Source organism: Rhopalosiphum maidis, chromosome 1, assembly GCF_003676215.2.
Source record: "Rhopalosiphum maidis isolate BTI-1 chromosome 1, ASM367621v3, whole genome shotgun sequence".
Taxonomy (NCBI): Eukaryota; Metazoa; Arthropoda; class Insecta; order Hemiptera; family Aphididae; genus Rhopalosiphum; species Rhopalosiphum maidis.
Genome location: NC_040877.1, coordinates 11,034,343 through 11,060,442, shown reverse-complemented (window position 1 = coordinate 11,060,442; position 26,100 = coordinate 11,034,343). Strand labels below are relative to the sequence as shown.

Here is a 26,100-nt window from a genome sequence, read left to right as displayed (position 1 = left end):
AAACTGCTGAGGCAATGTTGAATTTTGGTGGAATTTGTGAGTGTTGTAATTTAAATTGGTAATATTTTTCTTGGTTTTAATTTTAAGATCCTCGTATAATAAGCTGTTGGATAATTATCATGATTTCAATAATTTGAGAAGCTTTACCGACCATACGAAAACGTTTGGCTTAAAAGAATCAGATCGCATTGATGTTCAAGGGCTTGGTGTAACCCCAATGAGCAGTACCATAAGACCAAATTAGTTGGAATAAATATTTATATAGCAATAAAAGGTTTAGTGCAGTGGTTCCTAAGCTGGGATGTGTGTCTTCCTTGGGAGACACAGATAAGAACTACAAGTAGAAACAAGGAATAAAATATTGATATTGTATCTAACACTATAAGTATATATAGTATCCTATACGTATAGCATTATACACACTAATGAAAAAATCTTGTTTCGTTAATTCAACTAGACGTGATTATTTTTTTTTTATTTTTCACGATGCTTAAACCGAAAAAGTTTGGGAACCGTTGGTTTTGTGATTTAAATTATACTGAAGGAAGAGGTCTAGAATGTTTATCATATTATATACGTTTGTTTCTGAAGAAGGGTCTCACGAGAGCGGAGAAAAGATGTGAAGATTTTTAATTCAAGTTTGACTTTATATGTTCTATAATTGCAGTAGGAGATGATAGTAAAGCATAGAGTATAATTGTCTTTATTTAAATAATATATAATTGTGTGTCGCACGGTATATTCTTAAACAGTATGTTTTTGTTTCAAGAAAAAAATCGATGAGATTCACTATTCGCCATCGTTCATAAAATTTGGTAATTATAAGTGTAATTTACAATAGCTATTACTACCATAGGTCTTAGACAAATAAAGATGATTTCTCTATAATAGTATTGTCTAGTATTTTATCTACACTACATAACAACGAATAAATGATGTAAACTGCAGTTTTTATACATATGGATTCAAATTTATTTTAGAATTTCCACTGGATTATTGCTTTAAGAATTAGCTTGTACTTAAAAAAAAAAAAATTCTATTAGAAAAATATGTTTCAAAACGTTATTTTTGTAATGTTTTCTAATACACGACGTTCAACGTTTCAATATTGTACAAGATATAGGCAATAGATGCCGTAATTTATTTTACCTATTCCGATACATCTTATTAAACAAAGCTTACGTTTACTAAGTTTACTTGATTCATTATTAATACATTACATATACTTATTTGATACGTTAAATAATAACGTGGTACAAGCTGTGTTGTACCGTACAACACACCGTAATCGACATACCTTAAGGATATACGACAGAATGAAGTATATGAATACTAATTATCGTTTCTATCTGAACCTAAGCCAAAACTAACCATGTGAAAGATAAAATATACTAATTTTTTTTTATAGAACAGAGAGATCAATCTCCTATATAGTCAAAAAAATATAGCTGTCAAATAAATTATTAAAAAAACATAACTAATATTAAGCACATATAAAAGTTTATTTAATTTTGGTAAAAATACGTATACTTATTTCATCATGCAATATTCGTATCCAATATTTATATTAGTTGTTACTTCATCACGTATATATATAAACTAATTTAGAATAATTCGATAAATAGCAACTATCATAGTAATTAATAAATTGAAATCAATTGAAATAACATTGATCGATAAATCGTAATTTTTTAAGATACATAAATACAGTAATTAACTTCCAACTCAATTATAGTCTTAACTTTAATAAACGTTATCCTAAAAGTTATTTAAATTCTTATGATTGCAGATTATACAAAAATATTTAGTGAAATTGAAAGCATAATGTTGGTGTTATTAAACTGCAATTCGGTTTAGATGATATTTATGAATGGTGTCAAAGTAATGATTTATATTTAAACTTTAAAAATTTTTCATTTGAAAATAACGCTTATTTGGTTTGATTATTCTTTAGAAAATAATAATTTATTGAGAGTAACCGAATACATGACCTAGGAATAAGGTTAATATGACACTTCTTTTAATGGTTATTAAAAGATATCATATTCAAAAATAATAACATTAAATTAGGAAAAAATTCAAAATAATTTTATTCCTTATGTTACCAATGTTTTGACTATAGAACTCCACATTCGAGCTACGAAGTATAGAAACAGCCGTTTTTAATATTATTCTAACGTGTGGACAGCGTTTTTTGAAATAAAACTAAAATATTGTATAAATATAATAAATATTTTATAAAATAATAAATAATATGGTTTATTGCCTAAAATACTTCAGAACATAAATTTTAAAACTAGTCCAAAGAATTGTTGTAGTAAAACTTATTATATACTTAAAAATGTAGCAATGTCATAAATTATGTATTTATGTTATATTCACCTTCGAATATTCTATATAGCTGGTAATTATGTATGAAATATTGATTTTTTTTTTTAATATACCTCTAACAGAATTTACAATTCAGATTTTAAAATTTATATTATAAATAATTGGAAATCAATTTATATGTTACGATTTATAAGGGAAAACATAAAAAAGATAATTATATAAAGTTTGTATTTACGTGCTTTTTGATTTGATTTTTTTTTAATTATTGCAAATTATTGTATATACTATATATAGTTAAAATTTGTATTTTAAAACATTACATTTTCATATCGTAATCATGCTATTATAAATAATCTATCGTTTTATAATAAAATAAACATTATTTATTCAAATTCCAGCCATAAACTTGATAACTTTTTAACAATTCATTTTTAGTATTTCTATAAAGATTTGCAACCGTAACTGTTCATCAATTAATAGCTTTTAATTTTTTTACACTGAATTTTAACTTTAAAATCATTAAATATTATACATATATCAATTACAATTTACCAATTTAAATAACATTACTTTAAAATTTTACACGGATATAAATCAAATTTAATAGTTTAACCAGCTAACAAATATTAGTTATTAATGAAAAAATTAGTTAGTTTTCATAAAATAACAGTTTTTGTAATTATTTTTTTTCACTTATATAGAGTATACATTTATACGTTATAGTTATACGTATATAGCCATCAAATATTGTAGAAGATTTTAGATTATTTAATAATGTGTAGTACATATTATACAAAAAATAAACTTGCTAAGTTTGTAATATTAAAAAAAAATAATCGTTAATGAAAAACTCATGTTTTTATTACTTCACGGTACTTAATAAATTTGTAATTAAATACTCTACTAATGCCCTTGAGAGTCTCATTGAGAATGTATACTTAAGAGAAACAAATTTATTTTATTCTTTCAATTCTTAATTTTAATAAATTTTTAATGATCACTTAAATATCACATCGCGTAACAGAATTATTTATTTTTAACATACTAATAATAATGTATTGAAATAATTATTACTACTTATTTTATATTTTAAGAATTCGTGAATTAATTTTTAAATAAAATGAATATTTATAATATATATTTTTGGGTAACTATTCTATATAGTAGTACACAATATTTTGTGTCATCTAAAGAAACCGTAAGTACATTTTTATTTAGTATAAACAGTAATATACCTAATACATATGATATGCAATTCAGCCAATAGCCAATAGGTATCAATTTTTTTAACGTAATACATTGCATCTAATCTCTTTAAAAAAACTTAAAATATTTTGAAAAATGTGTGCACACAGAAGCAAAACTTAGCAAATATTAAAAAATATAAATTTTAAAATATTATATGACATAAAATGTTTATATGATGGTGTAATAATTAAATATAACTAAACCAACACTTTTATTTTTATGTTTAAAGTGGGAAAAAATCAAAGCCAGTGGATACCCTCTTAAAATGTATGAATACCAAACTGAAGACCATTTTATGTTAGGTATGGAACGAATACCATATAGTAAATATGGTAACAAAACAATCGGTAAACCAGTGATCTTGTTATCTGGTATGTTCGCCACATCGATTGTCTATGTTTCACATAACAAATCACTCGGTAAGTATTATATTTATCAATTATTATATTTTTCATGTCTAGGGAGTGCATTATTGTTGTTTTTCTTAAAACATGATGGTAAAATATATTTTAATTTTATACAACAATAAGCGATGAATGTACTGTTTTTACAATTTGTGTGGCTTTTTTTTATGTCTGATGTCACCTTTATTAGCAGTAAAAATGATTCAATCATGAGCTTTGAGTGGTTTCTGATAAAAAAAATTCAATTAAACTAAATTCGAGAGACTTCAAGAAATTAGGTTCTCTAAATTTTCAAAATTAATCTGGAAAAACGAAAAATAAATAATAATTAGGAAAATAAGGGTATATTTACATAAAACCAAATTTTAACACAATCGATTTGTATTTTTGTTGAAATTCAAAACTAAATATTTTTAAAGACTTGATATTTTACCAAAATCTTTATGACAGCATTTTCTAGTCCCGATATCATTTTCAAAATATTTTATCTGTTTTTGGGTTATTAATAGACATTTTAAAATTTACGTTATTCATATATGATAATTTTATGGATGAATTTAAAAGATATTAAGTAAAATAAAAAAGTTCCTCAATAGTTGTTCTAAATATACTTTATTAAAAAATATCTAAAATAAAGTTACAATTTTTTCCAAACATTTCAAGTTCAAGATTTGATGATATTAGATATTTAAATGAAACGATTTTAGTTATTTTGATACAATCGAAAATGTATTATTTACAAAAAAATAAATATTTCAAAATATTTATATTAAATTTAAACTACTTATACGAGTATAACAATTTATTCACACCGTTCTGCAGTAAGATTAACTTATTAGTAGTTAATCATAATAAAATAATTATTCAACAATAAAATATGTGTGTTTTTATTTTTGGTTAAAAATTAGTTCAACTTATCTTATTAATCATAGAAAAATAAACCACTAACAACAATATAAATATATAATGAAATATTCAAAATATTTAAATATAGGTAAAAAAAAATACACGATGACAGACAGTCTGCTGTCTGCGGTCAGAATCATTTTACGTGTGCAATAATTTATTATTGAATTAATATTTAATACATCCATTACTACAGCGACCTACTCGATGATACTTGACACAAATATTATAAAACTGTGCAATTTCTCTGGTTCTTTTTTCAAACTATCTTTTGAGTATTTTTCCGAGTATAAACCTTGTCATATAAAATACGAAATTAGCTTTGATTGCATTATATATTTGAATTAAGTGTGCTCGTTTTTAACCTACTTCCCTATATTGTTCATGTTTTATAATTTATTACTTTGTCCCTTTGCCTTCCAGAGCAAATAATAATTACCAGACCCTTAGTTTTGCAAAAAATTCCGAATATTTTATCTACATATTTTTTTTATTTTTCAATACTCGTAGATTATTAGTTATCTTTTTCAAAATTATTGTAATTATTAATATTTATTTTTTTATTTTATTATACATCAGTCAAAAACAAAATAATACAACAGTATTTTATATATAATATAATATCGTTAATACTATTATAATTTTATAGTTTATAAGTACCCATAATTATTATGAATCATAATATAAACTTTGATACAAATCATTCGATATCATAAACATGAAATCTCATAGTTTGAATATATTTTCCTTTCACAATAAAACAATTGCTATACATATTATCAAATTTGTACACAGTCATGAATGTTTGAAACTAAACTTAAAACTATTTCAACATATTCATTTCGCCATCAAATTGTGTTTATATATATATAATATATACCTATATATTATATTTTTTATTTATGATAACGTTAATCATTTAGGTTACCTGCTATCAGACGCAGGATTTGACGTTTGGCTTTTTAATTATCGGGTTACCGGTATGTCCAAAAAAATTAAGGATCCTAGAACCGGAATCGTGCCTAAATTAAGTAGCTTAAATTGGGATTACAGGTGAGATTAAAGTAAAATATATGATGTACTTAACATTATGATTATAAATTATAAATGAATAGAAAATTTGATTGAAATAATCATGATGTAATTTTCTTTGTTTGAAATTAATATGTTCAAACTGTTATTAATATATTCAACGCGTATGTTCAACTTAGACTATTTTCCGTATAATAATTTATTAATATATAATTAACGTATATTAAAGGTAATTAAAAAAATAAAAGTCATGTTTATTGTTTATAATATGTTTATTGCATGATAATATGATATGAGTCATATCATTTTTACTATTATATTAGAAATATTTTAATAATACTGAAAATCTAAATAAGTAGGTATTATTTAATACAATTTCAGTCGTTAGTTATAAAACAAAAATAAAATATGATAATTCCAGTGATTGAAGTTTACAAAATGAGTGAATAATATTTAGTATATTATAATTAATTGATAGTTTTTTATTTTTATTAACAATCTAAAATCTTCGTAATTTCTAACTAATGAAAATTATAGATAGGTATATATCTTTTTTTTATTATTAATTAAATCTAGTACTTTAGATATAATTTTTACTTGGGAGGGGTATTTATTTTATAAATGATTTATTTGTAATTCGTAAATAATTGAAAATTAATTAATCATATTATTGCTCATCTTAATATTATGTAAAATTACATAAGTTTTAATAAAGAAAAGTTAAAAATAATTTTTTTATTATTTTAAGTAGTCAATAATCAAAATAAAATAAAAGTCAAACTCTTGTGTTTTATCGATATACGTACTATTTGGAAATTTATTATTATTGAAACTTTGATACATGCTATATTTTATATATTATTTATAAAACGATCGATATAATAATTGTTTTGATTCTATTGGATAATTTTGAACCCCCTAACTCCCATAGCTAAAGTCCACTGGCCACTGATTATATAACATATTATATTGATTTCAGCTTTCATGAATTAGCTATTTACGATTTACCAGCCGCCATTGACCTAGTAATATCTGTGACTGGGTATTCTAAAGTTGACGTTGGTGGTGTTTCTCTTGGAGGAACTATACCACTAATTACATTATCCGAGAAACCAGAGTACAATAAAAAAGTTCGAAATATGATCCTGATGGCGCCAGCAAGTAGAATGGGATCTTCATACAAGGGTGCACCGTACTACTTCGTTAGAACAGCTATTCGACAATTCTTAGTAATAATTAAAAAACAATTTTTTTTCATATTTTATTTGTAGTTATTTTTATTTTCTCGCAATTTAACGAGCACGTTATCCGGAAAAAAAATACCTACCCTGCAAAATATTATTCATATTATTATGCAATTGCTTTCATTCTTTAGTTTCAATTATATCGAGTCCCAATAAATTACATAAAATACTGAAATATTCTCTAATGTGAGTAATTTTTATTTTTTCAGTGAATAATATTATTTATCTTTTTATAATCTAAATATAATTGCAAAATCATTGAAATAACACAAAATAAAATTGTCATATGATTTGTATTGTTGACGATCAAATATCATAATGCAAATAGTATTTAAACATTCATATATGTATTGTACACTGTACTATGATAATTGTTATTTTTTAGAAAACTGATTTTAAATTTCGTTATATATCACTTAACAATGATCCGGATAATATCGCAGTTGGACAATTGTGTAGAATTAAAATGTTTGGATTCATTTGCATTCAATCAATGAACATTATACAGGGAATGTATAATCCTCTTCACGTAGTACGTATCATAACATTATAATATCTTAGATTATGAGAAACAATTACCTACACATTTTTACAAAGTTTAATATTTCAAATAAGCTTTTCCTTTTAATTCAAGAATTAAATGTTTGCCTTTGTTTAGGAACCAGTCATAGACGTATTTACAACTTATCCGCAACCCACATCATTAAAAACGGTTAAACACTATTTTCAATTATTGCTATCAGGTAAATAGTGGCTATATAATAAACTACGATTTGCTTATATAACTTTACAATACGTAATATATTATAATTTAATAAATTGAGTTAAGACCAACAATGTATTTTATTTCCATAGGTCGTTTTACTAATTATGATTATGGACCAATTGGAAACATGCGGCATTACCATTCTAAACAAGTTCCAGAGTATGATATTAAAAAAATTACAGCTCCAGCTATAATCTTGTACTCGAAACGGGACAACCTTGTACCTCCTCAGGTAAACAAATATAATAATTAAATAGCATTAAAATTCATGCACTGTATATAAATTGTTCATCAACAATTACGAATAAAGTAAAGTAAGTAAATAAGACCTCTTATTGAGTAATAAGCAAATCCTTCAATATTCGGATTGAAGTATATTAATAATTTTATCTATTATTGAATAAAAAAAAAATGCTCAAGTCACAATAATATAGATAGTATACCTCCTATTATGGCTGTTACGCACGCGATGACCTGTACAATGCGTGTATTTTATATAGATAAGTGAACTCGTGTTATAAATATTGTATTTTTATATTTGTATATGTATATTCTATGTTTATTAATTTCAGGACATCAAATGGTTACTAAACAATTTACCAAATATCAAGAGCACACTTTACATCGATAAAATACCTTTTAGTCATCAATCTTTTGCGATGGATAAAAGAGCACATTTAGTTATTGGTCCATATATAGTGAAGCAATTATCATCATAACATCATACTAAAAAAAAAAAGAAAAAAGTTTATTGAATCCAGTGAAAACGTTATCCTCACGTGTGAAGATATATACAATTATATTTATATAAGAAATAGTTTATATAGTAATATGAATATAATTATTAAACATGATAAGTTAGCTGAAATATTTTAATATTAATGTATTAAAAAAAAAAAAAAATCAAATGATATTTGTTAAGAATGTATTAGTTATGCTTTTTTTCAATAAATTGATTCGTCAAAATATGTTATTATTTTTATTCTATAGATCAATTATTAAATTAATATATTTAAAATCAAATAATATTATAACGTTGAAAAATATTTGATTGGTGTAATAATTTGCATTATAATTTTATAATCGTATATTTTGTCATAAAGCAACATTGTAAATTGTAATCAAATATCAATTTAATTATTACCTACAAAATTGATTATATTCACTATGGTTTAGACCGTAGGTTTTATAACTTATACAGTTATACCTAAGTATTTGTATAATAACGACATACATTTCTTCAAATACAAAATAAATACTTACGTATTGTATTTAGGTAATATTTATAATGAAATTATTACTTTACTAATATTTTTCTGGCATATAGTGCTATAATATTATTATTATAAAAATCAGTTAAAATAAAAATAAAATTGATAATAATATAATTGTGTTTTTTCTTGCTTTATAATATTAAAAACTTTACAACTTTACAACAAAACTTACATGTACATTATAAGATAACTCATCAAAGCGTCGTGGGTTTACTTGTCAAAAACCATTAAATAACATATAAAGAATATTGTATTAAGTTTTAAACTTTTTGACTTGTTAAAACAACTAAAAAATTCAGAAAATTCAATTATCTATAGTAATACAAAAATTATATCATAAATAGAGAATATTAAAATAAGTGATTACTGAACATATTTTAATCATATAAAGTTATACTATGTATTTTATCAAACATTAGTGTTTCATTAATATTCATGTTTTCCTATTTTTGTTAGCTATTCCTAATTATAAAAATAAGTATTTACAAAGTAAAAATATCAAAGAGTACAATATTCATTTTTTTATATTAAAAAAACGTTTATGTCCAATTTAAAAAGAAAACAAGAATTATGTACAATTATTGTTCTCCTCGGAATCTAAGTTATATGGGTTCGTATACATACACTATTATCTACTAAAACATAAAATAATGAGATCAAATGTATAAAATGTTGAAAAAAGGTTCTTTAATTATATTTGTTCAAAATGGATCTTTGTCTATCAGAAAATACTAAAAATTAACATTTAGTGAACATTTAATCACCTACGGATTCTTCTTTATGAATTAAACTAAAATAAAAAAAAAATTATTTTAAATCGGTGTTACGTTGATATTTCCCTTTATATAAGCAGTAAATTTTAACATTTAAAACAAAACTTGATATCAGACTCAAAAATACTATACACTAATTAAACCATTTTTTATTAAATATTGTTGATAGTAAAATTATTCTTATGTTAATATGAAATCATGTATAAGGTACGTGAATTATTGATCTCAGATGATTATAAAATTATCATTTTTAAACTATACGTTGAAAACGCTGAACAGCCTGCTCACACTAGAGAATTATTTTTAAATGTATTTATTTATTTTTTCTGTTATTATCTGACTCACTGACTGAAAATATATATATTTTTATTTTTAGTTTCAAAATACAATAATAATTAATTCAATAACTTATTAAACATCATTTTTCTATCAAAAAAAGTTTTGAAATACCAACAGATTAAGGTTTCTCGAAGTATGAAATTATTTGACATAAAATTTCTTGGTAGTGCTCGATGAAAATTCTGTGTAAAAAATGTCCTATCCCACAAAATTGGTTATTAATACATTTTCGTGAAACATATAGACGTTTATTTTTTTCTTAACAGAATACAAAAATATCATAACACATTTTTCTTCAAAATAGTGATCAAATGTTCAAGCATTACTTATTCAAGTATAGTATCTTTTTAGAACTTTATAGAGGAATATGTATAATAAATGTAATGACCTAAATAAGCTATTTGATCATAGCCTTTGTTGGGTGAACTTAAATGTTTGGCAATGAATGATAATAATTATCTCTTATATTCCGTTTTGTATCGAAGAATATTACCTTCGTTATAAATCAACATATCCATCACATAATTATAACTTTAATTAATATCCATCTAATTGAATCAACAAACGAAACAATACGTGTTTTCATAATTTAACACTACAGCAATTAAATGGTTTATTAATTTCAACAATTTTTATATGATAATTTTATATTATATTTTAACAATCGTTTAATTAAGAATCTATCACCTTGAGTTTTTGATATGACAGCGTATAAAATTAAACTTTGTTAACGGATGGCTTTGAAATCGGCACTATACTGTTATTTATTTTACTGCTTTATATTTTAATTACGTCAGAAAATGAATTTTATTGCATGATATCCATAATATTTTATACATTTATACATTTACAATAGTTTAATGCAATCAATCTCTCGTGTATATTCAGCTATAATAATATTTTTCATTTGTTGTACATATTACAATTATAATTTTTAATCATAATTAAATAAAATGTTAAAACTAAACTAGTCGAAAACAAATGATAGACTCCATACTTTTAGACCTGTATTTGTATTTATTAGATATACAATGGGTCTACATAAGATACCTTATGTATTAGCTTGTACTGTATTTTTAATATACTCACAGTTACATTTAGTTTCCACTTTCTCAACTGTAAGTATTTTATGAACTATTGCACTACCTACTTAAACTTATGAATAATCTCTAACACTATAAATTCAAAACAAAAAGTCAATTTAATAATTTTTTATCAAAGGTATGTCTACTATGTGATTTTATGTTATTACGTAATTTAATTGTACACCTAAACTAAGTATAGGTAATAATATTATACTGCACGTATACCGTACATCACATATAGTTATAAATGTATAACTCTTTGTGTCGTTATCATGTTTTCATTTTTTAATCGTATTAGAGAGTTATTTCAATACATTTGAAAAATTGATTTACACACTTAACATTTCTTAAACATTACATTTTGTTAGGATAAATAAATATTTTAATTATTTTATTTTCATTTAAGTCAGATCAAATTATTGGTAATGGATATCCAGTAGAAACGCATGAAGTGGAAACAAAAGACCATTTCATGATAGGTTTGGAACGAATACCGTATAGTAAAAATGGGAATAAAACAATCGGTAAACCAATTGTTCTCTTACATGGTTTATACGGGACTTCGATGTTTTATACGCTATCCAATAAATCTCTAAGTAAGTAAATCTATTTTAAAATATTAATATAATATTAGATAACGCGTAAGTTTATTTCGCATATTGAATTGTTGATGGGTACTAATCCAAAACGGTCGTATTAAGTATAGGGTTCTTTTGAGAATTTTTAATTTTGAGCACATTACCGTCTCCACCAATAACAAAAATGTATGGGACATTTTGAGATGATCTGAAGTGAATTATACCATACTAACTAGTTGTTTTAAAACAGTTTCAGCATTAAACTAAACGAATAATTCAGAAATGTATGAAGATTTTTCCCTTCACAAATGTCACAAATGTCACTTATTTCTTCTTCGATATCATTCCATCGTAATCCTTATTGTTATAATATTATGTATTACCTACATTATTAATTGATATAACATTACATAGATATTAATGCAATGAGTAATTGATTTACTGATATAGGTATTTTATATATCGCTGAGTAACAGAGTTTATTTTCAACTAATAAACTAAGAAATAAACAATTACTATAGATTACTTTTAAAGGCATTAATCTAACTTGACATTATATAATATGCCTAGATATTTTTGTTTTTTTATATATTTATGTAAAATTGGTTAGCACTCAAAAATACGTCAAGGGTTAAACGTCGAAAGTCAATAATATGCAATCGTAATGTTCAGACATTGGAATTTTATTAATCCTCTATACAAAACTATGCAGAAAATTATAAAAATAAGAAAAAATAAACATTTTTATTATTAATAATATTATATCTCAAAAGCTACAAGTCTCAATTTAGTTTTTAAAAAGTATTAATAATTTTAATCCATCATAAATAATATAATTTTTATCTAATTGTATGTAGTAATCATAATTTATACTTTATTCAGACAAAAATAAACAATATGGAAATAATTTTAATAATATATATTATATAATCACTCCTTTGGCGTGTTCTCATTATTTATAATTGTATTTTAATTTTGTTGTTTGGGTATACCGTATATAAATATAATAATATAAGTATAAAACCAACGGAAAATCAACTAAAATGATAATATTTAGAATTTGTTTTTCTTAGTATCATAAATATTTTACTTTTTACTGAACGATTACTCAATGAATCATGTTTAATATTATGATATTTCTTTAATAATAAAATTATGATTTAGCTTTATACATGAAAAACCTTCAGTATTAAATCCAACATGCGTCCGCGCACATGCGATCATTTTATTTAATCCATTTTAATTACATATTATTTGTTATTAGTGGCGGTGGGGCGTTTAATATATCTAAAAGAAAAACGACTAAATATATAAAAACGTATTTATACTAACACGATTTCGTTTATCCAATATAATCGTCATAAAAAACATACAAAAAAAAAACACTCAAAATAGGAATCTATGTACGTTATACATTTAGAGTCCTAGACCAAAAGATACACTTTACAGCTATTATTATAGTAATACTATAACGCATAAACATATGCTCTTAAATTCATAATTACTGAAATAGTTTGTATTATTACAGCTTGCTTTTTAGGTTAAGACTAGGATCATACTAAGAAAACATTATGCATATCATTTTGTACATACAGTCATTTTTAAAATTAATTAAATATTAATTGCATTGACTAACTATACTATGGTATTTATTAAACATAGGTTTTATGTTATCCGATGCCGGTTTCGACGTTTGGCTACTCAATTTTCGTCTAGCCGGGATGTCTAAGTACATAAAAAATCCGAAAACCCACGAGGTTACTCCATTGAGAAATGCTTCGTGGGATTTCAGGTATGTTTATTTTTTTATGGTTGCGATATTCTAGTATACATAAAATAACAACATCCCTATCTGATCTGATTCTTTTATGCGCCATATAGTTTATATAACCACGCTAAAAAAATACCCAGGTACCAAATCAAATGATCAAATTAAAGTAAAAAAAAAAAACATATTGGTACTTGATGTATTCCATACTATTATGTTATGTTTATCATTCATCACGAAAGCATACGTTATTACAACATTTTATTACAAATAAACTATTCTTAACTATATTATTGTATGATCCATCCTATCAACATAATGCTATTTATTTATTTAACCACTTAACATATGTATTTAAATTATACAGTAGTTGTATTATATCGGTAGTATAAATTATATTATCTGCAATTATCGTTAAAACTTTATTACACATATCGTAATGATCAAACTAAAATTAATGATTGGACATATTCAAGCTTTGACGAATTGGGAGTATATGATACGACAGCTGCTATTGATTACATCTTAAACAAAACGGGATACTCTACACTACACATGGGTGGTTATTCTTTCGGTGCTACCATATGTCTGATTGCGCTAGCCGAAAGGCCAGAATATAATGAAAAGATTGACAAATTAGTGTTGATTGTGCCAACGGCCAGGATGAAGTACTATGATCGAAGGCTTATCATTTTAAAGAGATTTCCATTTTTATTCCACGTAAGAATTAAAATCATTAATATTATACACTTAAACATACCCCGCTGTATCAAAGCTTAAAGTCGAAGAATATATTATATTTTTTTAAATTAATTTATTTGATTGTACCTGTAGTTAAACTAGTTAAAATCAAATATGTATATTCGTCATTTCTATCATATCTAATGACACATTCAACAAGCTTATTTTTTTTAATACATACTGTACTATTGGTTTATCAAACCCCTCTGTTATTTGTTAACGAATGATAACATTGATAACTATTTAAAATATAGTTAGAAAAGGTTCGTTTAAGTGATGACATTATAGTAAATATTGTGTTATTTTTAAGAGAACTTTGAGAGGAAGAGAATATGTACCAAAGATGAAAAATCCAGACGAACAATGGTTTGGACACCAATGTAAAAATAAAAAATACATGAAATTATTTTGCATTTTTGCAATGGATGTATTACAAGGCAATTATTTGGCGATAGATTACGTACGTAACAGATTATTTTATTATTATACAATAATAATTAATTTGTCAAAAAAAATAAATTTAACAGAACAATTTATAATATATTTTCTAAATGATTTATAAGTTACAATACTTTAATAAATTATACTTCATTTGTGACTTTATAAAGTATTATATATTATTATATTGAGTACCTGTATTACTTATTATAATTCAGTAAATAGCTGATTGTTTCATTGCTGTACATTTTCAATTTATAAATAGAAATCATTCAAGGCACCGATTATAATAGTTGCATCCTAAAACCTAAACACTAATGTCAACATATTATTTACTATAAAAGTCTTATCCACACATTTCCTAGCAAAGACATGAAAACAATTTAACTTATTTCAGTCAACGGCATAAGTAAATATTATTTATTTGATATATGATAATAACATTCGTGTCAATATAATTTAATTATTTTATGAATTACTTCGTACTAGATTCTTTAATTAATTCCTAATGATTCATGACGAATCTTTAGTATAAGATAAATGTATAAATATTTTGTTTTCTGACATGTAGAAAACACAATAAAAACTTTTCATGTATCTATACTTAGGTACCTAATATCTTATAGCCGTTTCAATCACAGACAAATAATTAATATCTAAGCGGCTAAGCATAATGTAAACGATTATAATTTTGATTTTTGTCGTTTCCACACGTTATTAGTAAACCATTCGGTACTTATACAGGTGTTCATGTTAATATATTTTAATATTTCATATAAACACCAATGAGTTATTTGTTGTAGTTTTAATTGTGAATGATTTTATATATTTTTAGTCAACCATAGATATCCTGAAAACATATCCTCAGCCAACGTCCATCAAAGTAATGACACATTATTACCAACTTGTACTAGCTGGTAAGTATAATAATTGTTTAAGTTGCATAATTTTCAAAAAAATTATCAATTTACTCATAAATAATGTCTAATATGACCTATAGGAGTAATACACTATAATAGTTATTATAGACAGCAATAATATTTTTTGATCAATTTTTTTCAGATTATTTCCGAAAATATGATTACGGAAAAATCGGGAATATCAAACATTACCAATCTGAAACGCCACCAGATTATGATTTATCTCAAGTAACAGCTGCTACGTATATTTATCATTCAAAATACGACGTTATAGCTCCACCAAAAGTAAGAAACAAAACGAAATGTACAAGTACTTAATACTTTTATAAAATATAACTATTACTTAGATATAATTAGATATAAGTACAATATTATTGTGTATTGAAAATTGAAATCAAAGATTCTCTATTATATTATTAAAATGTATAAGGGTTAAAAGAAAAATAATTCGTAGATAAACAAGTATAATAATCAACGCTTTACAAAGACATTATTCCAAAACCCGCGAAGATAAATGGTAAAAGGATTCAACTATTATTTAGACCAGTAGAACAACCGTTTACCATTTTACTCATTAGACTAACCTACCAAAAAATTTTAAACTATTGCAAAGCAAAACATATTATTACATTGATTGCAGAAATTCTGTATGTAGAAGTAATATAATATGTACTAATATTATTTTGAAATTTAAAGTATTTTGTTAAAAAAGCTACCCACCGTCTACTTATTAACATATTGTATATATTTTATTTGTGTCCTGTTTGCGTATTTTTAGGCATTTAAATATAAATCACAAAAACAATATTTACAAAATTACAATACCTAATACATATTATATAATGTATACAAAATTATATTATAGTTGTTTTATACATGATTAATACCGTAGACAAATTTAATTTTAAAAATGTAAAGGTACTATAATCATTTATGCACCTAACTAGATACCTACTCATTATAATATATTTTTTTTTTATAATTTCAGGACATAAAATGGTTAATACAGAGATTGCCGAACGTAAAAAACGTTACTATGGTGAAAAAATTCAGTCACATGGGTTTTGCTACTAGCCCATATTTGAGACCCATTAACATGATAATAGTTAAGAACTTATTGGAAAATAAATAATTAAATATTATATAAGATCTATTTTTATAGAGATTGAAATAAATGTAACCTTTGGATTTTAAGACACCATGTACACAATTATCCAATTATAGTTAATATATACCTAGTTCATCGATTTAAACAATACATTTAATTGAAAAATAGTAAATCTGTATAGAATTTAAACATTTTTATTTATTTTATGCGCTACACAAACATGTATTCGTTGTTTATATCATTGTAACTTTTTAGTTTTTATAAATCAAGGTGCAAATGTTACGTTGATCTCAACCATAATACCGATTAAGCATAAAACAACTTTCTTAATCTTAAGACATGATTGAGATTTATTTTGGGATATCGTACAATTCGTACATAAGTTATATCAATAGTTATACACTGTAATTAGTTACACACTATGGTTATCTATATATGTTATATCATACTATCATAGCAACTTCTAGCTAAATTTTAGCATTTGTAGCTGGTTAATTTTAAAATGTAAAAAATTAAGAAAATCTTTTCATTCCATTCTTATCTGCACTATTTTATCTATTATAATTAAAATAGTACTAAACAATTAAGTATAATAAATAATTTATGTTATTTATGTTAAAGGTTGTATAAAATTCTATCTTATATGATAGATAATAAACAATACAAATTGTACTTCATAAAAAGTAAACACTGAGGTGTTTTTATTTAGCTTTACCTATATTATTTTAAATTATTATTATGGTTTTCTTTTAAATCTTAATTTTTCCAAAATAATTGTTGACTAAAAAATTGTTTTTTTTTAGTAGATTATAAATTATTTTTAATCTTAATTTTGAAATTGTTAAAATGAAAATAATGTCTTTCTTTTATTCAAAATTATAAACCAGGAAACTAATAACTTCTCCATCGAAAACTGAGATACAATGACTGTAGTAATAACTTGTTCAGAGGGGTAAAACCATTGGCGCAACTAGGTCTAAAATATTAGGGGGGCTGCAGGCCCAAAAATACCGTGAAACTTTCATACAACGAACTTCCATTTTAAGAAATATATGGATAGACGTGCGCAGACCTGAATTTCGGAGGGTGCCTTTAATTTTTCGGGCCCTTTTCTCAATTCAGGCCTTCTCTGAACAATACATGTACATATTTTAATAAAGTATAATGTACGAATAAACATTACTTACATTATATCACATATTAATCAGTAGTATTACTAGTACCAAATTATATATTTCATTAGATAGTCGGATCTAAAATCTATTTTCAAGACAATTGCAATATTTATTTATTATTTTTACCCTTGTAGTCAATAATATCTAGCTGTTACAATCATAACAAGTTTTACCACGCAAATTTAAAATATTTTACGTTGTATTATTTTTTTTATCCCGGAATATAATTTTTTTCACCACATATTTTAGAAAAAATACCATTTTTATTCTAGTGACATTATAGTTAAAATACGGACCCATATGGCCGTATACATGCTTAAATTTTAGGGCCCCAATTACATGTCGGGGGATGCCCAGGCACACCCGGAACCCGCCGTGCGCACGCCTATGTCTGTATGAATGTTCTATGATTGTATAATATAATTCATTTCTGTTCAAAAAAATTCAATTCGACGTTCATGGTAGAAACGCGCGCTGTAACGTTTCATTCAAACCACGGCTATAGTATCTATTGCCGTGATTCAAACACAATATGCTGTTGACAAACTTTACCTGATAACTGGCAGTCTGTCGTTATCATACTATAATAATATGCCTATCACAACGATGTTGAATAATATCTATTAAATTAATATAACACCGCGATCGCAATCCGTTGACCGTTGATCGTTTTCGACTTGTTCAGTTTTCGGTATTTCGGTAGCGCCGTTTTGTAGACGACGGTTTGCTTGTTACCTATACTTATTACATTAATTAAGTCACTTTTAATTATCGAGATTTACAGTCGTGCACGATGAACGCGGAGAGCAATGACGACACATATTACCTGAGGAGGAAATCACGAAGGACCGACGAGTGCAAGTCCAACGATGGTAAGTCGACATTGAAGATGTCAATAATTAATACGCACGGCTCCGTTCAATCGTGTGTTCAAACTGATATTGTTGGCCAATTTTCCGGAATAAAAAATATGAGAAAGAGAATTTTATTTGCCTTATAAATATACAAATGCACTGATTATGAATTTGTTGTCAGTTTTTTAATTTTTTATATAAAACAATTTTTACATTACCTACAGCTTGATATTAGTGAAAAATGCAGATTTTAAAAAGGTCGTAATTGTATCAATAATAAAATATCTATACCTAGGTATTATTATTTTTAATCGTGTTAATTGGCCAATAGCTATTATGCTTATTTACAATTTGCATCTATACTCTAATACAATGAGTTATTTTTAATGTGTTTGCTTGAACAAAGGGGTGTCTTCTAATAACTCCATTTCTAATTTTAAAATACTTATACTGATACATAAATATGTAAATTACTCAGCTTATTAAAATGGACGATTCTTCCAAAGTAGCAAATAATAGTTGCTGGAAATTGATTAATTATACTAATGACTACCCTGACAATTTAAATTTACTCCAATGCTTGTAGCTATAACTTGGAATACTTTTTTATAGAGATATATGTGTATAAGAAGAAACAACAAAGTATAATCATTTGATTATTAATTAATTATTAACAATGATTTTAGTGTTCATACTTGACACCAAACAAAGTTAAAAATTAACTTTTAGTTAGGCACTTAACATATAATATTATATATTATATTGCAATGCTTAAAAATAGTCATTCAATTAGTTAAATTATATATTTCTATATTCATTTTGGCATTTAGTAAAGAATATTTATTTTAACACATTTTATTTGAGTTAAATTTTATATTAATATCTAGTCATCATAAAAAATAATTTAGTATATGTACTAAAACAGTAAATCTAGAATCATAACCAAAATTCTAAATTTTCTAAATTTAGATAACTATTTAATGTCAATTTTTTGCCAAACATTGCACTATTGATTTCCCTGTCAAAATCGGGTTTGAAATACAAGGTGGATTGAATTATTTATTAATAAAATAACTCATGTATGGGTGTGTTTAGATTCAATGTTTGCGGCACAGACATATTTATCGGTTGATCAGAAAACTGACTGCGGTTCAATGTCCATGATGGAAGACAAACAGTACTGGTGTGAGCAATGGGTTCTAGCTCATCGTGAAGGCAACATTCCTGAAGAAAAAAAATATGTTGCTAAAAAATGTAATTATCTTAATATTTTAGTTACTACTTGCTATTAATATTATACATAAACAAAAACTAAATTGATGTAACAATATACCTAACACTTAAGTTGCAACAGAATTTTAAAATTGTAAATAACGAAAGTGATTGAAATATCTAAATATTTTTAATCATTTTGAATAGGTATTAAAATAATAGTAATTATTTATTAGTTATTAATTACATTTTTTTTTTTTAATTTATTTATTTCTTTATTTTTCATCAAAGTAATGGTCATACTTATTAACTATATGTATATTATTTGCTTAAAATAGGCGTTGTTACAAATAATTCAGATGATACAGAGTCGTATAAGTCTAGCTTGGATTTAAATAATTTAAAAGAGTGCAAGATACAACAACCTAGAAAAAAAAAATTGGATTTGGACAGAGTAAAAATGAATTACTGTTGTAGATGGGGAGACTGTAATTATGAAATATCTTGTTTAAAAAGTTATTTTCATCATGTCAGCGAGCATGTAGATTATTTGTGGACTGAAGAATGGCAGAGCAATAAAGAAAGTATGTTACTCCCCTTTTTTCTTATTTTACAATACAATTTTAAAAACTAAGTATTATTTTCAGAATGGTTTTCATGTTTATGGAATAGTTGTACATTTCAATCAAACTGTGAGGTGAAGTCCACAACCCATGTAAATTTCCATGCATATCACACACGGCTTAAATGTGTCGGCTTGAATGTTTTAAATCTTTGTGAAATACCTGTATGTACATACAACAAGAAACCACACTTAAACGATTTTAATTTATTAAATTACTATTCTATATTTTGTTAAATTAAGGGATGTAAGTTGAACAGTGATGGTGCTAACATCTTACCAGATTTACCCAGTGAATTTGAATGTAATTGGAAAAATTGTAATGATCGGTTTGAATGTATGCAATACTATGCATATCATGTGGCTAATCATTTAGAAGTCACAGAATTCAAAAATTCTAACTTTATCTGCCCTTGGACAGGTTTGTAAATAAAAATGTATTTTTAAATTGTTTTCATCTACTTTTAATCATGGTTAATACATATATTATTTTATTAGATTGTACTTTACAATTTTCTGCCCGTTACCGATTAGTCGACCACTTAAAAAGCCATACTCAAGAAAAATCATGCGCTTGTCCTAACTGTGGCATTATGTTTGCCACTTATACTAAAATGAAAGATCACTGTAGACAATCAAATAAAGGTAAAATCAAAAGATAATATGAATAACATTATAATTTTAAGGAATTCTTATTTTTCAGACAAAAGCAATCAGTGTAAATTTTGTAAAAAAACATTTTCGTGTGAACGATTACTAAAACAGCATGTTCGCCTTCATATAAATTATTTTAAATGTCACCAGTGTGATGCATCATTTTCTAGAGCAATACAACTATCCACTCATATACGTTACCGTCACATAGATATAAAACCTTTTAAATGTCATTTGTGTACATCTCAGTAAGTATAGTAAGAAGTCATTTTTTGACAATATGCTAAGTTTTTAACTGATTTTTAGGTTTGTACGCAAAGTCGATCTTACCACACACTTACGAAAACATGCGTCAGGCCCATTATTCAAATGTTCAAAGGACGGCTGTGATTTTTCATGTCGAAGCGAGTACACAATGAGAAAGCATATAGGGGTAGAACATTATAATGCAGAAGAACTGTACAAATATTACTGTCATATGTGTGGTGATTTGTTCTTAAGAGGTTCATTTCTCACCAAACATTTAAAAACTGATCATAACTTCCATAAACCAGCTGGCTTGAAACGTTTCAGGTTTTTGATTTACTTAATATTGTGTGCATTTTTTTTTAGACATATTACATTTGTATATATTATTATTTATTTAATATGCAGGTACATTGAAGATGATGATGGATATTATAAACTTCAAATGTCAAGATATGAATGCCTAGACATACAAGAACAAAAAAAAATTAAGTTGATCAATCCCAAAAAAGTGCTTGTCAAAAAAAAAAGTCAAACTACATCATGCAATGTTAGTTTAATATTTATATTTGTTTGATATAATTTAAATAATAATTACTTGATTCTAGGATAAGCAAGCAATAGAATTTATGGTCGAAATTTTATCATATACAAGTGATGATGAAGACAATGACGAAATGGAATGATTTAAGATAAAATTGATTTATTATTATAATGCAATATTTTAGATAAATAACTAATAAGACTATTATTTATTAAGGTTTAGTGTGATTTAAAAAATTATATTTTTAGAATTTTCAATATAATGGAATTTACTGTCAAAAAATAACTACCATTTTTCTTTTGATAATTTCCATAATATTTGTAAGTTTAATGACAAATATGGAAAATAACTATATTTATTAATTAGTTATAATAAAATATATATTGATTATAGTAAATGTTTTTTGTTTTTTTTATGAAATAATGAATTATTATCTAAAAGCATTAAGCAGATAATAATGCATGGATCACAAAAATTTAATAATTGAAATAATATTTCTAACAATCTAATTAAATTTACACTTGAAACTGGTAGCAACAGGAGAATAGTGCTAAATAGTGTGTCTATATTTTAAACATAATGACAATAGTAATTGATTATAAATTAATCTTAATTTCATAATTTTATATACTCATTACTCCCTTGGTAAAAGATATCTTATTTTTCAATATTTATTTTAAATTTACAAATGCATAGAAAATAGTATATGGGATTACAAATTTAAAATTTTTAAATTCTTTTAGGTACAAAAATAACAAGCAGTACATTAAACAATGCCTTAAATATATTATACTTTTATTTAATATATTTAATGTTTCTTCTAACAAATGCCTTAAAGAATAATTCAAAGTAATAAAAAAATATACTAGACATCAGGATAATACATGTCACTGAATCGTTTTTTCCTAATTCTTCTACCCTTATCTCTATCCTTGCGTTGTATATAAGGCCCATAATGGTCATCAAGTCTTCTCTCATTCAGTGGATCTTGATCAAGTTCAAAGAAACGTCTTCTGGCCTCAAATTGTCTGGTTTCAAATTGAATCTTATAAATACGCTCCCAATCATAAATTTCGGGTACAAGACGATGTCTAGGTCTGTGAGATGTTAAAACTTTGTGTCTATCATGTAACCATACCCTATAAAAATATATATTTATTTAAAAATTTGTAAATTAAATGCAAACAAAACATGTTATTTTATATATTTATAATAATAAGATAAGATAAAGAAATTAATTAATAATTTAAATATATTTTAATTTACCTTTTTGTAACATCATCTATGTTCGCCACCACTTGTTCTTTACTAAGATATGGACACATTTCATGATCCCGTGCTTTGGGGATATTCACATAGCAACTCAAAAGGTCTTTTAATACATTATCATTCCAACCTGTAAGCGATATATTTATAATATATAATAGTTGTTTTATGACATTTAATTATTTATTAAATACCAATAATGCCATTATCAGTAATGTCATGAAAAAGTTCTGTTTGTTTTGTTCCCCAACAAATATTACTAGGAGCGACTGGTCTGTTGATGTCATCTTGACTTTTAAAGAACCGCATAGTATTTAATTGATACATGTAAAACGACCATGTCTTACCATTTGTAATAATTAATTGATTAACAAGAGGATATGTGATTTCATTACAAATTGTAAAACCTGCAAAGAATTTTTTTTATATAAGCAAACTATAATATTGTTGATTAATTAAGAAAAAATAGTATGACTTAATTCTAAATTTTGAATATTTAATAATTTGATATTTTAATAAAATCCTAAACTTTTTACTAATTTTACTCATTTTTAATTTAACTTAGAGAATGAATTCAATATTCAGTTTTTACCTTGATAAGAGGCTTGACCTATCAACCAAGCAAATGATGCTAGAATAGCTTGGGCATGAACAGCTTCTTGATGTTCTAATTCACCAAAATGTGGTGGTCTATCTTCTAAGTACTCATTAGTGTGAATGGACAACAAACCAAATTTTTGATGATCATTTGGCCAAAAACCTGAAATAATTTTTTATATTATAAGTATTTTATTATCTAAAATATTTTTTCAATATAATTATTAATTTTTAACAAACCTGGTATACTGACACCATGTCTCCTTTCATAAGGCAATTTATGATAAATATTAGGATCATAATCATAATTAGGAATACCAATTTCTTTGAATGCAGTTTTTGGAATATCAGTATTGGAAGACTCAGGAGTAGTTAGTGTCCATTTATCTAAGGGAACTGATGGCAAAGGTAAATTATGTCGCACTTGAATTGTAGGTTGACCAAAATAGTGAATCCATCTATCAACAGGATTTTTTAAATTCTCTTTAGGCACATTCTTTTTCTTTCTCATTTCTTCATCTTCTTTAGTGGCAGCAAATCCGTGTACATTCCAGAATCCTTCTACTCGAGGTTCATAATCAATCTATTTAAAGTTAATAATTAATTATTATACAACAATGATTTGATACAAAGAATTAAATTGATAAAAACAAAATCATACTTGAGCTTCAAATAAATGTGGGTAATCAGCAGCCAGATTGGCTAAGAATATACGATTTACTTGTTCTGCAACACTTTTAGCTAATTCATTTACTGGTTTGGATTCAACAATATTTTCATCAGATTTAATTGCTTTACCTCGGCTTCTAAAAAATGATTTGATAATTTTCAAATTAATAAATATAAATTATTGCTTATGGTTAATTATTATTACTAACCTATTTCTATTGTATTCAAAAATCAAACTATCTTCTAGTTGAGGTTTTATACGGTCAATAAATTGTTGACAATCATCATTTGAAAGACGATTAGGAAGAGTGTCTACTTCATATATTTTAGTTTTCGTTACTGTTTGAGCAAATGGCAGGAAATCATAAGGAAGTATTTTTTCTTTTACTACTAATGACTGCCAACCATAATATCTAAATAAATGAAATGGTATGTGTTCAGAATTTAAATAATACATATTATTAATAATATTTTTATGTTTAATTAATTAATCGAACCTGGGCATGTTGATGCCAATGCATTTTTCTTCAATGGTATCGAGGTTACGAATTTTTTCATGGTTGTTTAATTCCTCACGTAATAATGTTGGCTCAGGTTGAACGTCTACAATAGGTGGATACTGTGCGCGACTCTCTTGACGACATACATATGCAGTGGCAAGAGATCGGCTAAATATATTCGGCACATTACGTTTGGGAATTCGAACAGTCAACATGGCTCTAGGCTCTAGGAATAAATACAAATTTAAGGCAGTTTAGGCAAATGTATGACATGTATTGGATAAATCGTTTTACTTACCGTAGAGCCGATAAATCTATAAAATACCAACAATTTACTAATGATGTTCAATGTTTTAAACCGAACTGTACATATTATTATTAAAATAATACATACAAGTATAAATTATATATATATAAAAAAAATTATTAATTTATCCGTCTTCATGTTGTAAATTGTAGTAGTATTATCATTTTACACGGTTATCACTACGACAAAAAAAAAAAATTTGGTCACGATTATCACCGCTACCGCTATGTGAATCGGTATAGTATTATCAATATTATCGTGCCGTGGTCCTAACCACAGGACTTAATCAGTATTAACTTCATAACCTCAAAAACGTCTAACCAGTAACGCTTTAACAAAAGACCGTAGACATATATGTCTATGCAAAAAACTAAAAAGCAATCATTATTGGAAACATCTTTGGTACAGTTCTATGGTTGTATTTGCTTGGCGGGGGAGAGTGTAGTTGTCCTACCTTATCTTTTATCTTAAATCGTGGTCCTAACACTTAACCTAAAAT

At 25.2% G+C, this 26,100-nt stretch overlaps 4 protein-coding genes across 5 annotated transcripts; 3 read left to right on the top strand and 1 right to left on the bottom strand.

Annotated features, from left to right (window-relative positions):
• Window positions 1-3,451: 3,451 nt before the first annotated feature.
• On the top strand, window positions 3,452-8,650 carry LOC113549202 (gastric triacylglycerol lipase-like). The gene is made up of 8 exons (XM_026950395.1): window positions 3,452-3,529; window positions 3,809-3,998; window positions 5,813-5,942; window positions 6,901-7,150; window positions 7,551-7,697; window positions 7,824-7,908; window positions 8,021-8,163; window positions 8,504-8,650. Exons 1-8 carry the CDS (start codon window positions 3,452-3,454, stop codon window positions 8,648-8,650), a joined length of 1,170 nt encoding a protein of 389 aa, XP_026806196.1.
• A 2,698-nt stretch (window positions 8,651-11,348) lies between these two features.
• Window positions 11,349-16,979, top strand: LOC113549203 (gastric triacylglycerol lipase-like). Its single transcript, XM_026950396.1, has 8 exons — window positions 11,349-11,435; window positions 11,809-11,998; window positions 13,643-13,772; window positions 14,225-14,468; window positions 14,800-14,949; window positions 15,763-15,844; window positions 15,990-16,132; window positions 16,836-16,979. Exons 1-8 carry the CDS (start codon window positions 11,349-11,351, stop codon window positions 16,977-16,979), a joined length of 1,170 nt encoding a protein of 389 aa, XP_026806197.1.
• A 1,944-nt stretch (window positions 16,980-18,923) lies between these two features.
• Window positions 18,924-22,521, top strand: LOC113548706 (histone H4 transcription factor-like). Its single transcript, XM_026949725.1, has 10 exons — window positions 18,924-19,002; window positions 20,080-20,238; window positions 20,535-20,780; window positions 20,844-20,983; window positions 21,062-21,239; window positions 21,317-21,463; window positions 21,522-21,720; window positions 21,779-22,045; window positions 22,127-22,268; window positions 22,327-22,521. Exons 1-10 carry the CDS (start codon window positions 18,924-18,926, stop codon window positions 22,402-22,404), a joined length of 1,635 nt encoding a protein of 544 aa, XP_026805526.1. The 3' UTR covers window positions 22,405-22,521.
• A 507-nt stretch (window positions 22,522-23,028) lies between these two features.
• Window positions 23,029-25,754, bottom strand: LOC113560379 (39S ribosomal protein S30, mitochondrial). 2 transcript variants are annotated; one of them, XM_026966213.1, is made up of 9 exons: window positions 25,593-25,754; window positions 25,292-25,520; window positions 25,004-25,207; window positions 24,787-24,931; window positions 24,366-24,708; window positions 24,121-24,288; window positions 23,723-23,935; window positions 23,529-23,658; window positions 23,128-23,401 (listed from the first exon to the last, which is right to left on the bottom strand). In XM_026966213.1, the coding sequence occupies exons 2-9, from the start codon at window positions 25,507-25,509 to the stop codon at window positions 23,128-23,130; spliced, it is 1,695 nt and encodes a 564-aa protein (XP_026822014.1). In that variant the 5' UTR covers window positions 25,510-25,520; window positions 25,593-25,754. The 2 variants fall into 2 exon arrangements, with proteins under 2 accessions (XP_026822015.1, XP_026822014.1); XM_026966214.1 differs by lacking the exon at window positions 25,593-25,754 and having other exon boundaries at window positions 23,029-23,401; window positions 25,292-25,509.
• Between the last annotated feature and the right edge of the window lie 346 nt (window positions 25,755-26,100).

What these genes read in the sequence shown, in the direction of transcription:
- LOC113548706 (XM_026949725.1), top strand. Translation starts at nt 18,924, where the DNA reads ATGAACGCGGAGAGCAATGACGACACATATTACCTGAGGAGGAAATCA. An exon ending in CGAGTGCAAGTCCAACGATG is followed by an intron (nt 19,003 to 20,079) that starts GTAAGTCGACAT and finishes GGGTGTGTTTAG; the next exon opens with ATTCAATGTTTGCGGCACAG. An exon ending in GCTGGCTTGAAACGTTTCAG is followed by an intron (nt 22,046 to 22,126) that starts GTTTTTGATTTA and finishes TTTAATATGCAG; the next exon opens with GTACATTGAAGATGATGATG.
- LOC113560379 (XM_026966213.1), bottom strand. Translation starts at nt 25,509, where the DNA reads ATGTTGACTGTTCGAATTCCCAAACGTAATGTGCCGAATATATTTAGC. An exon ending in TTTGAATACAATAGAAATAG is followed by an intron (nt 24,932 to 25,003) that starts GTTAGTAATAAT and finishes ATCATTTTTTAG; the next exon opens with AAGCCGAGGTAAAGCAATTA. An exon ending in ATAGATGATGTTACAAAAAG is followed by an intron (nt 23,402 to 23,528) that starts GTAAATTAAAAT and finishes ATATTTTTATAG; the next exon opens with GGTATGGTTACATGATAGAC.
- LOC113549202 (XM_026950395.1), top strand. Translation starts at nt 3,452, where the DNA reads ATGAATATTTATAATATATATTTTTGGGTAACTATTCTATATAGTAGT. An exon ending in TTGTGTCATCTAAAGAAACC is followed by an intron (nt 3,530 to 3,808) that starts GTAAGTACATTT and finishes TTATGTTTAAAG; the next exon opens with TGGGAAAAAATCAAAGCCAG. An exon ending in ACAACCTTGTACCTCCTCAG is followed by an intron (nt 8,164 to 8,503) that starts GTAAACAAATAT and finishes TATTAATTTCAG; the next exon opens with GACATCAAATGGTTACTAAA.
- LOC113549203 (XM_026950396.1), top strand. Translation starts at nt 11,349, where the DNA reads ATGGGTCTACATAAGATACCTTATGTATTAGCTTGTACTGTATTTTTA. An exon ending in GATTTCCATTTTTATTCCAC is followed by an intron (nt 14,469 to 14,799) that starts GTAAGAATTAAA and finishes GTTATTTTTAAG; the next exon opens with AGAACTTTGAGAGGAAGAGA. An exon ending in ACGTTATAGCTCCACCAAAA is followed by an intron (nt 16,133 to 16,835) that starts GTAAGAAACAAA and finishes TTATAATTTCAG; the next exon opens with GACATAAAATGGTTAATACA.